The 15,267-nt window shown below is 37.8% G+C and overlaps 1 protein-coding gene across 18 annotated transcripts in view; it reads right to left on the bottom strand.

Annotated features, from left to right (window-relative positions):
• DIS3L2 (DIS3 like 3'-5' exoribonuclease 2) overlaps nt 1–15,267 on the bottom strand; it is a 385,922-nt gene that overhangs the window by 320,275 nt on the left and 50,380 nt on the right. For all 18 annotated transcript variants that reach the window (XR_013519159.1, XR_004744905.3, XR_013519158.1 and 15 more), the window contains 2 exons: nt 14,806–14,859; nt 7,845–7,946 (listed from right to left, as the gene is read on the bottom strand). Coding sequence is in view for 12 of the 18 variants with exons in the window: in XM_054258039.2 (XP_054114014.1) it covers nt 7,845–7,946; nt 14,806–14,859 (156 nt within the window). In the remaining 6 variants the exon portion in view is untranslated. The remainder of the gene's footprint in view (nt 1–7,844; nt 7,947–14,805; nt 14,860–15,267) is intronic.

The raw sequence follows: 15,267 nt of genomic DNA, 5'->3' as shown, positions 1-15,267 counted from the left end.
GCTTTTCCTATGGTCTTCGCATGCGGTAGACCAGGAGATTCCCTTGGGTGCCTAAGCCACCAGGGCCCTGGGTTTCAGGCACAAAACTGGACAGCTATTTGGCAGACACCAAGCTAGCTGCAGGAGTTACTTTGCATACCCCAGTGAGACAAAACTGTTCACTCCTCTGGAAAGGAGGCTGAAACTAGGGAGTCAAGTCTAGCTCAGCGGATCCCACCCCCACAGAGCCCAGCAAGCTCAGATCCACTGGCTTGAAACTGTCACTGCCACCACAGTAGTCTGAAGTCAACCTGGGATGCTTGAGCTTGGTGGGGGTGGGGCATCCACCATTACCGAGGCTTGAGTAGGCCGTTTTCCCCTCACAGTGTAAACAAAGTTTCCAGGAAGTTCGAACTGGGCAAAGCCACTATAGACAGACTGCCTCTCTAGATTCCTCCTCTCTAGGCAGGGCATCTCTGAAAGAAAGGCTGCTGCAGTCCCACTCAGGGGCTTATAGATAAAACCTCCACTTCCCTGAGACAGACCACCTGGGGGAAGGGGTGGCTGTGGGCACAGCTTCAGCAGACTTAAACATTCCTGCCTGCTGGCTCCCAGCACAGCGCTCAAGCTCTGCTAAGGGATAGACTCCCTACTCAAGTGGGACCCTGTGAGATAGGGGCAAAAACAGAAGCTTAAGCACTGCCATCTTATAGAGAAGCCACCTGGGCCCTGGGCAGAGGTGTAATTCTCGTAACTGTTATTGTACTTCAGTTCTCAGAGGTGCTAAGGGTAAAAATTTCCACTGCTACCCGTCTCCTCTTGCAGCAAACCGCTAACTTTAGCTTCTGTACAGACAGCTTGCCTTGCATACCCCTGGGCCCCCTGAATAAGGATGTGGTTTTGCAGTTTAAATGCCTTGCTCCCCCTGAGCTTGGGGCCACGGGTGGGAGAGACTTAAGTCCTCCATGGCCGCCGGCAATAAAGACCCTGCAATTGGCATACTTTTGTCTTGATGTTGAATTACCACTCGCTCCGGTGCTACACCTGACCCCTGTGCCTTCTAACAGGGAGACACCTCCCAGCAGGGTTCGACAGACACCTCATACAGGAGAGTTCTGGTTGGCATCTGGTGGGGGCCCCTCTGGGACGAAGCTTCCAGAGGAAGGAGCAGGCAGCAATCTTTGCTGTTCTGCAGCCTCTGCTGGTGATACCCAGGCAACAGGGTCTGGAGTGGACCTGCAGCGAACTCCAGCAGACCTGCAGAAGAGGGGCCTGACTGTTAGAATGAAAACTAACAAACAGAAAGCATCAACGTCAACAAAAAACAAAGACCACCAGGCAAAAACTCCAATCAAAGGTCACCAACAGCAAAGACCAAAGGTAAATAAATCCATGAAGATAAGGAAAAGCCAGTACAAAAAGACTGAAAATTCCAAAAAACCAGAATGCCTCTTCTCCTCCAAAGGATCACAACTCCTCACCAGCAAGGGAACAAAACTGGACAGAGAATGAGTTTGATGAATTGACAGAAGTAGGCTTCAGAAGGTGGGTAATAACAAACTCCTCCAAGCTAAAGGAGCATTTTCTAACCCAACGCAAGGAAGCTAACAACCTTGATAAAAGGTTAGAGGAATTGCTAACTAGAATAATCAGTTTAGAAAAGAACATAAATGATAGAGCTGAAAAACATAGCACAAGAACTTTGTGAAGCATGCACAAGTATCAATAGCCAAATCAATAGAGGAGAAGAAAGGATATCAGAGATTGAAGATCAACTTAATGAAATAAAGCATACGACAAGATTAGAGAAAAACAAATGAAAAGGAATGAACAAAGCCTCTAAGAAAAATGAGACTATGTGAAGAGATGAAATCTACATTTGATTGGTGTAACTTAAAGTGACAAGGAGAATGGAACCAAGTTGGAAAACATGCTTCAGGAAATTATCCAGGAGAACTTCCCCAACCTAACAAGAAAAGCCAGCATTCAGATTCAAGAAATACAGAGAACACCACAAAGATACTCCTCAAGAACAACCCCAAGACACATAATCATCAGATTCCCCAAGGTTGAAATGAAGCAAAAAATGCTAAGGACAGCCAGAGAGAAAGGCTGGGTTACCCACAAAGGGAAGCCCGTCAGACTCACAGCAGATCTCTCCGCAGAAACCCTACAAGCCAGAAGAGAGTGGGGGGCCAATATTCAATGTTTTTAAAGAAACGAATTTTCAACCCAGAATTTCATATCCAGCCAAACTAAGCTTCATAAGTGAAGAAGAAATAAAATCCTTTACAGAGAAGCAAATGCTGAGGGATTTTGTCACCACCAGGCCTGCCTTACAAGAGCTTCTAAACGAAGCACTAAATATGAAAAGGAAAAACTGGTCCCAGCCACTGCAAAAACAAACCAAAATATAAAGACCATTGACACTATGAAGAAACTGCATCAACGAATGGGCAAAATAACCAGCTAGCATCATGACAACAGGATCAAATTCACACATAAAATATTAACCTTAAATGTTAGCAGGCTAAATGCCCCAAGTAAAAGGCACAGACTGGCAAATTGGATAAAGAGTCATGAATCAACAGTGTGCTATATTCAGGATACCCATCTCACATGCAAAGACACTCACAGCCTCAAAATAAAGGGATGGAGGAATATTTACCAAGCGAATGGAAAGAAAAAAAAAAAGGCAGGGTTTTTTTTTAAAGTCTGATAAAACAGACTTTAAACCAACAAAGATCAAAAAAGACAAAGGACATTACATAATGGTAAAGGGATCAATGCAATGAGAAGAGCTAACTATCCCAAATATATATGCACCCAATACAGGAGCACCCAGATTCATAAAGCAAGTTCTTAGAGACCTACAAAGAAACTTAGACTCCTACACAATAATAGTGGGAGATTTTAACACCCCACTGTCAATATTCGACAGATCGATGAGGCAGAAATTTAACAAAGATATTCAGGACTTAATTCAGCTCTGGACCAAGAGGACCTAATAGACATCTACTGAACTCTCCACCCCAAATCAACAGGATATACATTTTCTCAGCTCCACACAGCACTTACTGCAAAACTGACCATATAATTGGAAGTAAAACACTCCTCAGCAAATGCAAAAGATGAAAAATCGTAACAGTCTCTCAGACCACAGTGCAACCAAATTAGAACTTAGGATTAAGAAACTCACTCAAAACCACACAACTACGTGGAAACTGAACAACCTGCTCCTGAATGACTACTGGGTAAATAACAAAATTAAGGCAGAAATAAATAAGTTCTTTGAAACCAATGAGAACAAAGACATCACATACCAGAATCTCTGAGACACAGCTAAAGCAGTGTTTGAGGTAAACTTACAGCACTAAATGCCCACAGGAGAAAGCAAGAAAGATCCAAAATCAACAGCCTAACATCACAATTAAAAGAACTAGAGAAGCAAGAGCAAACAAATTCAAATGCTATCAGAAGACAAGAAATAACAAAGATCAGGGCAGAACGGAAGGAGACATACACGAAAAACTCTTCAGAAAAATCAATGAATCAAGGAGCTGGTTTTTTGAAAAGATTAACAAAATAGATAGACCACTAGCCAGACTAATAAGGAAGAAAAGCAAGAAGAATCAAATAGACACAATAAAAAAAATGATAAAGGGGAGATCACCATTGATTCCACAGAAATACAAATTATTATCAGATAATACTATAAACATCTCTATGCAAACAAACTAGAAAATCTAGAAGAAATAGATAAATTTCTGGACACATACACCCTGCCAAGACTAGACCAGGAAGAAGTCAAATTCCTAAATAGACCAATAACAAGTTCTGAAATTAAGGCAGTAATTAATAGCCTATCAACCAAAAAAACCCGGGACCAGACAGATTCACAGCCAAATTCTACCAGAGGTACAAAGAGGAGCTGGTACCATTCCTTCTGAAACTATTCCAAACAATAAAAAAAAAAAGGGACTCCTCCCTAACTCATTTTATGAGGCAAGCATCATCCCGATACCAAAACCTGGCAGAGACACAACAAAAAAAGAAAATTTCAGGCCAATATCCCTGATGAACACTGATGCGAAACTCCTCAATAAAATACTGGCCAACCGAATCTGGCAGCACATCAAAAAGCTTATCCACCACAATCAAGTCACCTTCATCCCTGGGATGCCAGGCTGGTTCAACATACACAAATCAATAAACATAATCCATCACATAAACAGAACCAATGACAAAAACCACATAATTATCTTAATAGATGCAGAAAAGGCCTTCAATAAAAGTCAACACCTCTTCATGCTAAAAACACTCAATAAACTAGGTGTTGATGGAACATACCTCAAAATAAGAGCTATTTTTTGACAAACCAACAGCCAATATCATACTGAATGGGCAAAAGCTGGAAGTATTCCCCTGGAAAATCAGCACAAGACAAAGATGCCCTCTCTCATCATTCCTATTCAACGCAGTATTGTAAGTTCTGGCCGGGGCAATCAGGCAAGAGAAAGAAATAACAGGTATTCCAATAATAAAAGAGGAAGTCAAATTATCTCTGTTTGCAGATGACATGATTGTATATTTAGAAAACTCCATTGTCTCAGCCCAAAAACTCGTTAAGCTGATAAGGAACTTCACAAAGTCTCAAGATACAAAATCAATGTGCAAAAATCACAAGCATTCCTATACACCAATAATAGACAGAGAGCCAAATCATGAACAAACTCCCATTCACAATTACTATAAAGAGAATAAAATACCTAGGAATACAACTTACAGGGGATGTGAAGGACCTCTTCAAGGAGAACTACAAACCACTGCTCAAGGAAATAAGAGAGGACATAAACAAATGGAAAAACATTCCAAGATCAGGGATAGGAAGAATCAATATCATGAAAATAACCATACTGCCCAAAGTAATTTACAGATTTAATGCTATCCCCATCAAGCTACCATTGACTTTCTTCCCAGAATTAGAAAAAATGACTTTAAATTTCATATGGAACAAAAAAAGAGCCCATATAGCCAAGACAATCCTAAACAAAAGAACAAAGCTAGAGGCATGCTACCTGAAACTATACGAAACTTAAAACTATACTAAAAGTCTACAGTAACAAAAACAGCAGGGTACTGTTACCAAAACAGATATATAGACTAATGGAACAGAACAGAGGGCTCAGAAATACACCACATATCTACAACCATCTAATCTTTACAAACCTGACAAAAACAAGCAGTGGGGAAAGGCTTCTCTATTTAATAAATGGTGTTGGGAAAACTGGCTCGCCATATGCAGAAAACTGAAACTGGATCCCTTCCTTATACCTTATACAAAAATTAACTCAAGATGGATTAAAGATTTAAACGTAAGACCTAAAACCATAAAACCCCTAGAAGAAAACCTAGGCAATACCATTCAGGACATAAGCATGGGCAAAGACTCCATGACTAAAATAACCAAAACAATTGCAACAAAAGCCAAATTGACAATTAAACTAAAGAACTTCTGCACAGCAAAAGAAAATACCATCAGAGTCAACAGGCAACCTACAGAATGGAAGAAAATTTTTGCAAGCTATCCATCTGACAAAGGGCTAATATCCAGAATCTACAAGGAACTTAGACAAATTTACAAGAAAATAACAACCCAGCAAAGGGGTATGATCAGACACTTTTCAAAAGAAGACGTTTATGTGGCCAGCAAACATGAAAAAAAGCTCATCATCACTGGTCATTAGAGAAATGCAAATCAAAACCACAATGAGATACCAACTCATACCAGTTAGAATATCGATCATTAAAAAGTCAGGAAACAACAGATGCTGGAGAGGATATGGAGAAATAGAAACATTTTTACACTGTTGATGGGACTGTAAATTAGTTCACCCACTGTGGATGACAGTGTAGTGATTCCTCAAGGATCTAGAACTAGAAATAACATGTGACCCAGCAATCCCATTACTGGGTGTATACCCAAATGATTATAAATCATTCTATTATAATGACATATGCACATGTATGTTTATTGTGGCACTATTACAATAGCAGAGATTTGGAACTAACTCAAATGCCCATCAGCGATAGACTGGATAAAGAAAATGTGGCACATATATACCGGAATATTATGCAACCATTAAAAAAAAAGGATGAGTTCATGTCCTTTTCAGGGACATGGATGAAGCTGGAAACCATCATTCTCAGCAAACTAACACAGGACCAGAAAACTAACCACCACATGTTCTCACTCATAAGTGGGAGTTGAACAATGAGAACATATGGGCACAGGGAGGGGAACATCACCCACTGGGGAGGGATAGCATTAGAAGAAATACCTAATGTAGATGAAAGGTTGATGGGTATGGTAAACCACCTATGTTACAAACCTTCTTGTTCCGCACATGTATTCCAGAACTTAAAATATTATTTAAAAAAAAAGAAAAAGAAAAGGAAGAGATAAAGAAAAAAGAAATCCTGCACTTCACAGCACCAATTCAAATTATACTTAAATTTGTATAAGTATGATCAGTATCTGTCTTTTCCTGTCTGCACTCCCCATTAAACTATAGGCTCCATGAGGGGAAGAACTACACCATATAAACAAATTAAAAAAAAAAAAAAGAACTACACCATATGAATACCTGGCACATAGCTATAACTTAATTACTTCAGCTGTATCAGATTAAAAAGAATTTATGCCTCAACAAAGCTCTAAGATAAAATGGTACTCCTCACATCACATCTTTTCTGGAAAAGCTAATAAGAACATTTCTTTTTTTTTTCTCTTTTATTGCATTTTAGGTTTTGGGGTACATGTGAAGAACATGCAGTAAGAACATTTCTTAAGCTCCTGCTAGTCTAAGATTGTTTAGGCACTATTCTAAAATTTTTACATGCATTCTCATTTAATTCTCATGACAAACCCATAAAGTACATACCATGATTATTCCAATTTTACAGATGAGACATTTGAAGCAGAAAGGTTGTACAATTCTCTCAAGGTTATAGAGATGAATGGCAGAGATAAGATTCAAATCTAAGTAGCCTAGTCTGAAAGCCCATACTTTTATTCACTACATTACAGCAACTTTTATTGAAGAAGACACCAAATTCTTGAGTACCAATGAATTTAGCCAAATAAAACAAATGATATGAAGACAAATTCAGAATTAGATATACAAGTCTCCAATTCTACACAACGATTCAAAGATAGTGTCACCACAAATCACTCCAAAGTCTGATCCTTACTTTTATTTAAAACAACAGTCAAAACTAAAACCACATCTTCCTTTTCAATTGACAGACATAGATGGAGACTGAAACCCAAAATATTCTCACTTAAAAACATTTTCTTCTGCCACTGAATCCCTGATTTATAAAAACACAGGCAGACTTTGTATCTGCCAAGGCACCCAATCACCAAACTGGGCCAATAGAACTCCATATGTATTGCCTGGGTTTTCCACTGGAGGCAGCAGAAATGCATGAGGACTGCCACTGTCTCCATGGCTTTGTCTTTCTAGTTCTTCCTGCATAGGATATAGGAAAATAATACATAGCAAGTTTGAATGGGCCCTCAGTATTTATTCAAAAGAATACCAAAAACCAATGCAAAGCATGTGACAGGGAAGATGGATCACTAGAGAGGAAGCAAGGAGAACAACTCAGATGATTAGAATGTGCCCAGCAGATGCCTGTAAGTCCCAAGCATTCAGCAGCATGCTTCCAAGATTACACCCCATCTTACCACAGCGGCTGAGGGGTCTGTGACTCCTCCAGTTTATGAAGCCTTATTGGTGCACCATGGAATGTGAAGGACCCTAAGAAATCTAAAATTAGAAAGGGAAAATTTAACTCACCTTCCACTGCTCCTCGGGAAGCAGTTTCACGACCACCAGATCCCCATTTAAGGCTCTATTACGAGCAACGACCCCATCAATAAAAATGTCTCGATCACCATCCTAGGTTGAAAAAAGAAATAAAACGATAGCTTAAAAACACATAAAGCAAAAAAACTGAGATTGTATGCTTTCATAACTGAAATGAGAAAACAGCAAGTTATTTTTAGATTATTTTTTTTGTATTAAAGCGAAAAAAGTTAACAAAAATAGAGTATTTTTAATACTAAGTGAATTTCTTAAAGTATCAAGAAAGTATAAAAATAGAAGGTACGCAAGAGAACAGAAGAGGAACCATACATAATCTCCCCAAAGAAAACAAACTGAGGGCAGGAATAGCAATGGCTCTAGGATTTGGGCTCTCTAGGAAGAAACCAGCAAACTCATAAAGCCCCTAAGAAAGTGGCAGAGATAATAAACTGTGGTTGTTTTTATGGAGACCTAAGTAGAATGCAAAGAAGAGAAGGAAAGAGATGTAATAGGAGATTCATCACGTGTTCTTTACACTCGACTGATCTTGTTGACTTAGGACCACTGTGAACTCCAGACCATGAACACAAGGTACAGACACTTTCATCCTCACTCACTCATTAAGAAATAACCCACTTTAAACAATGTGACTCCCCAGTGAACTCCCCAGGTGTCAACTTCTTGGCTTAAATAGGTACCAGAGTCTTCTTGGTAAGCCAAATTACTTTGAAATTTTAAATAGACAAGATAGCTAAGGAAAAGCAGGTTTTGAGCAGCAGTCAGGGCCCCTGAGAAAATAAAATATTTTCAATATGTTTCACCAACAAGCATGTACTCTTATCCTTCTATTCTCTACAAGTTTATATGATGTGCTCCTTTTCAGAGAATAAGAGAGAAGTAAAATATTATTTTTTCTTACAGGAGGTGATAGCAAAAGAGTCTGGAAAATCATCACTCAAAGTTTTCTTACAGAGACACAACATAGATAAGATTTAAGATAACATTCAATGGACTGAAGGCGATTACTATGATATTTTAGAAGAAGTTAAAATTAACATCCCAAACTCACCAAAGCAAAAAAAAAAACAGCAGTGGGGGGCAGATTCTAGTCACTCAGTGTTTTTTACGGTTTCCACTTACAAACCATGAGAGATCTTCTAGAACAGTTTTGCTGCTCAATTTCCAGTTTAGCTATGGGTTGACAGCTGTGGCCTGCACACTCTGCCAAAACCGACCCCACCCTAGTCCCTGAGGAAAAGCTACTGTGTTAGCCACAAAACATGACTGTAGCTGACCTCTTGACAAGGTTCTCAGAGAGATCTGGAAGAGACAGCCAGTAAACAGAGAGTGAACAACTGAAACATGGCACATCATCATCAATTGCTGCTTTTTGTAATTCAAAAAGCAATAGGATCTTTCGGACCTCCTTGGAATGAAAAGTGGGCTGTTTGGAGGTCACCCTAACCCATACTCATGTGTCAAACAGATGAAATGAAATGCCTCTATTATAAGCAGCTATTAACACCTTTTGGCAGCTAAGAGATTTCAAATTGATAGGATGATAGTACTGTCACCTTACTATCCCAAAAAAAAAACAAGGAAAGCAAGGCTGAGTTGAACCTCAGACAACACAAAAATCTACAGCTACTGGATCACTACTCAGCTCTTCCTTGATTCATAGACAAGACTGATCTGTCACTGAATCTCTTATTTTAAAGATACTAAGCTTGTGAACTGCTCAATATTAAAAGGATAAGTCATCCTGTTTAACTACTTTTTAAGGCCAAAGATTTCAGCTCTTTGTTTGGATGCCAAAAGTCTTGTTCTAGCCATTAGAATGAATAATAGATAGATAGATTAGATAGATAGATAGATAGATAGATAGATAGATAGATAGATAGATAGATACATAGATACATAGATAGATAGATAGATAGATAGATAGATAGATAGATAGATACATAGATAGATAGATACATAGATAGATAGATAGATACATAGATAGATAGATACATAGATACATAGATAGATAGATAGATAGATAGATAGATAGATAGATACATAGATACATAGATAGATAGATACATAGATAGATACATAGATAGATAGATAGATACATAGATACATAAATAGATAGATAGATAGATAGATAGATAGATAGACAGATAGATACATACATACATACATACATACATACATACATACATAGATAGATACATAGATAGATACATATACATAGATAGATACATAGATAGATAGATAGATAGATAGATAGATACATAGATAGATACATAGATAGACAGATACATAGATACATAGATACATAGATAGATACATAGATAGATAGATACATAGATAGATACATAGATACATAGATACATAGATAGATAGATACATAGATAGATAGATAGATAGATACATAGATACATAGATACATAGATAGATAGATACATAGATAGATAGATAGATACATAGATAGATAGATACATAGATAGATAGATAGATAGATAGATAGATAGATAGATACATAGATACATAGATAGATACATAGATACATAGATAGATACATAGATAGATAGATAGATAGATACATAGATACATAGATAGATAGATACATAGATAGATAGATAGATACATACATACATACATACATACATAGATACATAGATAGATAGATAGATAGATAGATAGATAGATACATAGATAGATAGATAGATACATAGATAGATAGATACATAGATAGATAGATAGATAGATACATAGATAGATAGATAGATACATACATACATAGATAGATAGATACATAGATAGATAGATAGATGATAGATAGATAGAGAAAGAAAAATAGAACATGAACATCCCTGGAGGAAAGATAAAGGACCTGGGGTGGGGTGTGCATTAAGCAAACTAAAGACTTAGGGGATTGGGGGAAGGAAAACAACACAAGCATGCCACGATGGTCACAGTATCCTTTCTCGATGGACCAGAAATAAACTCTACAAAGGATGCCTCCCATGACAAGAAGCATTTAAAAGTTAAAGAGCTTCTTAGACCTACATAATTCAGAATAGAAACTGTCCTTTTTTAAAATGACAGATTTTTCCATCTGATCCATTTTCTCCTCTTTATCCTATCCCCAAATAGGATTAAAAGGCATGTCAATACTATCATTTTATCTTGGTTTGCTTGAAAGTCACATGATCTTACTCACAGTCTGCATTTCATTTTTATTGAGAACCTCACAAAACTAGCAAGTACACATAAGATACTCATCCCATATACTTCAGTTGTGTAATGAAATGAAAAGCAACTTTCCGTCAGTAGAAATTATAATGAACCCAAGTCAAGTTCCCCCAAAACAAAGTATCGTTGTATACCTAATGACTGATTCACTGTTCTTCACCTGTGGACCTAGGGAGATACTTCAGCATAGCAAATGACATTGTGTAAATTCACAACCATTTTTAGAGTCAGTAAGAGCAAACCTAAATACTTTAATCAAATCTCTATTATTGTCTCTCTAAAAACTTTAGAATGTGAGGAACATTGGAGAATATTTCATCCATCCCGTTTTACAAATAAGAAAACCACTGTATGTCCTTTGTCAAAGCAAAAGCCACATCTTCTTTAATATTTATCCCTGCCTTCATTCTCCTAGCTTAAGCAGGTGACATTTAGGCCCTAGTTCTGACATTCTCCTTCCTAGTCTATCTGTGGGCATTTTTCATCCCATATATTTTATATTTGTCATAAAATGAAAATCAACTTTCTATCAGTAGAAGTTATAATGAACCTGAGTCAAGTTTGCAGTTCATAGAAGTTCACGGTTGACACAGACATGAGCTATGTATACTCAGAAATCCAGACCACAGGTGGTTGTGGGCTTTATATATGAGTAATCTGTTGCCCCTATTATTGCCCTGAATTGTTTTCTGTAATGCTTCTGAAAACCGAAGCATAGAACTAGTCCAATGTCCAAAATTAGAGTGTCTACAATCACTGGCAATTGGGTCCCGATTGTTGTTTTTATGATTTATTCTTAATTACCTAGAGGTGGGGCCAGGCACGGTGGCTCACACCTATAATCCCAGCACTTTAGGAGGCTGAGGCAGGCAAATCACAAGATCAAGAGATTGAGACCATCCTGGCCAACATGGTGAAACTCCCATCTCTACTAAAAATACAAAAATTAGCTGGGCGTGGTGACATGCGTATATAGTCCCAGCTACTCAGGAGGCTGAGGCAGGAGAATTGCTTGAACCCAGGAGGCAGAAGTTGCAGTGAGCCGAGATTGCGCCACTGCACTACAGCCTGGTGACAGAGCAAGACTCCATCTCAAAAAAAAAAAAAAAAAATTCCCTAGAGGTGAGTTGTCTTTCTCTCTCTGAGACAATATTACTACTCCAACAGGAGCCAAATAAAAGAATAAAAGAGGCACAGAAATAAGCAAATCCTCATATCACAACTGTCTAAAAAAATCCCTAAATAGGACATATAAAGAACACAATTTTATGTAGGAGAACAACTATGAGCTTTTAAAACATCACCAAATTTTGCTTTTGCTTCTTAGCTTTCTTCAACAAGCCAGGTTAGGCCATGGAGATATATCATGTGCAGATGTAAATCACATGAATTTAGCTTGCAGGATCCATAGGACACCCCATCAGACAAGGACTTTACAGGCCAAATGGATGTGCTTCCCTAAAATAACCAACCCCAAGCCCACCTCCAGGATATATACAGGCACTTTCCCACCACCAGTGGCACCCCCTCACCGTGGAGGCTGACTAAAGAGCAGTTATTTCTAATGGGTACGGACATAGCTTAGATATGAGGGACAGGAATGTCCACATTTGTGCATGAGAGGGCCCTCAGTGAATGCAGGGGAGTCACAAGGGGACAAGAAGCTAGCATTGAGAAGGGAAGAGGGGCAACCCAGAGGCGGAGCCATGTTTCAGCAAGGAGTGGCAAGAAATCTGAGAATTCTACATTTGAACCCAGGTATATGGAGGTGTATTTGGCAAGGAATAGACCTTGTCTATTCCTACATGGAATATATGGAATAATATATTTTATTTGATGATTAGTTTGAAGTCTAACTTTTCAATATTTGATTAAAGGTATATATGCTTTCTTTTCTACCTCTGTCCTAGGTCCCACACTTGCTAGGAGCCAACCCAATAGGGATTTAACTTAAGGAAATTGACTATCATGTAATCAGGGAAGAGAGGAAACAGCAAAATTTTCAAAATGCTATAGGTCCCCTTCTCATTCCCATCAATAAGAGCAAACTTCAGCACGCACAAGAGACAAGAGGTCTGAATCTACCCAGTTCCCAGCTTCCTCTCAGGATGAACTTTCTACACTGAGTGATATTTTCATGCTTAAAAATCTGTCTTTCATACATGAGGTCTCCTAATACAATCAAGTTCCTTCAACTGGTATATTCTTGAAGAAAGTCATCCTAACGGGAAAAAAAATTGGTTATGCAGGACTTATGAGAGATGGTGTATCCGTCTCCAACACAGCACCTTTCTAAGAGATTTTCATGGGTAGTTTTTATGATTCCTGGATGTAAATTTAACCTTACGAGCAAACTCTGGAATCTAATACCTATGTAAACTGCGCTTCCAGTGGATGAGAGAACTGCTCTTGCAGCCAAGTTACTACCTCAAAGCAGACCCTCAATTCTACAGTCCAATTTTACAACTCAAGTTCCAGGGGCAAGACATATGCCATCTTCTCTCAAAGGAACAGAATACGACTGAGAGAGAGAGTAATGTGAATGTCAGTGATAACTTTTATCTAATTCAATGGGCAAGACTTGAACTTGGATGCAATGTGAGTCCCTGGATTTCAGAAGGCAGGGGAATTGCTTAAGAATAGGTCATAAGGTTATGGTAACAATAACAATAATACCAGTTGAGCATATAAAATCTGAAATGTTCCAAAATATAAAACTTTTTGGGCACTGACATGACATTCAAAGAAAATGCTCACTGGAGCATTTTTGATTTCAGTCCAAGTATATAATGTAAATATTCCGAAATAAAAAAAAAAATCTAAATCCAAAATACTTCTGGTCCCAAGTGTTTCAAATAAGGGATGCTCAGTCTGTAATAATTGCATTTATAAAGTACATGACTGAACTTATATTCTCACTGAACTTACTGCCATTTAACATAATAAAATGTTAACTGAATTCCATTTCCTCATCTATAAGCATAAGTTTGGTCTCTTTTATTACGAAAAATCTACGATTCTATAGCTATTCTATTTATGGTATCCTGGAAAAGTTAGGTCAGGAATTTAAGAATATTGCTTTCCCAGCTTGGCTCAGTCAAACCTTCTCTAGAGAACTGCTGCTAACTATATGTCAGTGTGAACTTGATTTAAGTGGAAAGAGTCTCTTAAAATAAGTCATATATGTAAGAAAGAGTCTAAAGACCCAACAGGAAAGAGCCTTGTACAAAGTTCTATCACCTGCATGAAAGTGAAGTGAGAAATTCTAACCCCCAAAATAAAAAGCATTACACGATATTTTTGGATAAATGTTCAGATTAGCTCATGCAGTAGATCCAAAGTAGATAGCATATTTGTTTAGGAAAGATTAACTTAAATCAGTGGAAAAAAACCATAAACCCTTTTAAGCCATAAACCAAGAGCGTCCAATTACATGAACTGGTGGGTAGTCTGCCTGGGTCCAGCTGCTCTCTGCAGCCTTGTAACAAATGCCATCCCTTTCATTTGGCATGATATTTTAAGACTGGCAGAAGGGGTTGTTAACCAAAAGAAAATTCTGTTTTTAAATTTAAATCTGAAACAAATCCTCGCCCATCCTCAATTTTGTTTTACCACTCTGCTTTTTAGTTAGAATATATGATTTCAGTTTTAGAGCACATCTAAAAACTTAAATGTGACATTAAGTTTATTATAAAGTTATTGAACTTACCGGTGAAGGAATGAAGGCTTCATGAAACTTCTTTGGATTAATTCTCAATATACCCTTTAAAACAAAAAATAAAGTTTGTGAAAATCTAGCTAGATATTTATGATTTTTCCATATGTATGTTATTCTCCAATAAAAAGTTTTAAAATTTAACAGTTCAATTCAGAAAACAAATTAGATGTATAAGAACTATTCATTAAATGCAGGAAACACAATTTCTGTTGATATCTGAAATAGAGGGTTTCATCAAAAAGAGAAAGCTTAGACTGGCACCTTGCTGTGAACAGGCAAAAGTGAGAAACAACAGAGCTTGGCATGGAGTGGGAAAGTGACAACTGTTAGGATTTTAGGTGCCCCATATGCTAGTCTTCAAATATAAACCTTGACTTTACAAATAAGATTACCTGGGGATCATGCCTCACTATACAAAGGCCTTTTTTATTCTCCCAGTTCCAAGACCTTTCC

The sequence above is a fragment of the Callithrix jacchus genome, chromosome 6 (assembly GCF_049354715.1).
Source record: "Callithrix jacchus isolate 240 chromosome 6, calJac240_pri, whole genome shotgun sequence".
Classification (NCBI taxonomy): domain Eukaryota; kingdom Metazoa; phylum Chordata; class Mammalia; order Primates; family Cebidae; genus Callithrix; species Callithrix jacchus.
Note: the sequence above shows the minus strand (reverse complement) of the source record. Positions and strands in the feature narration are given on the sequence as shown.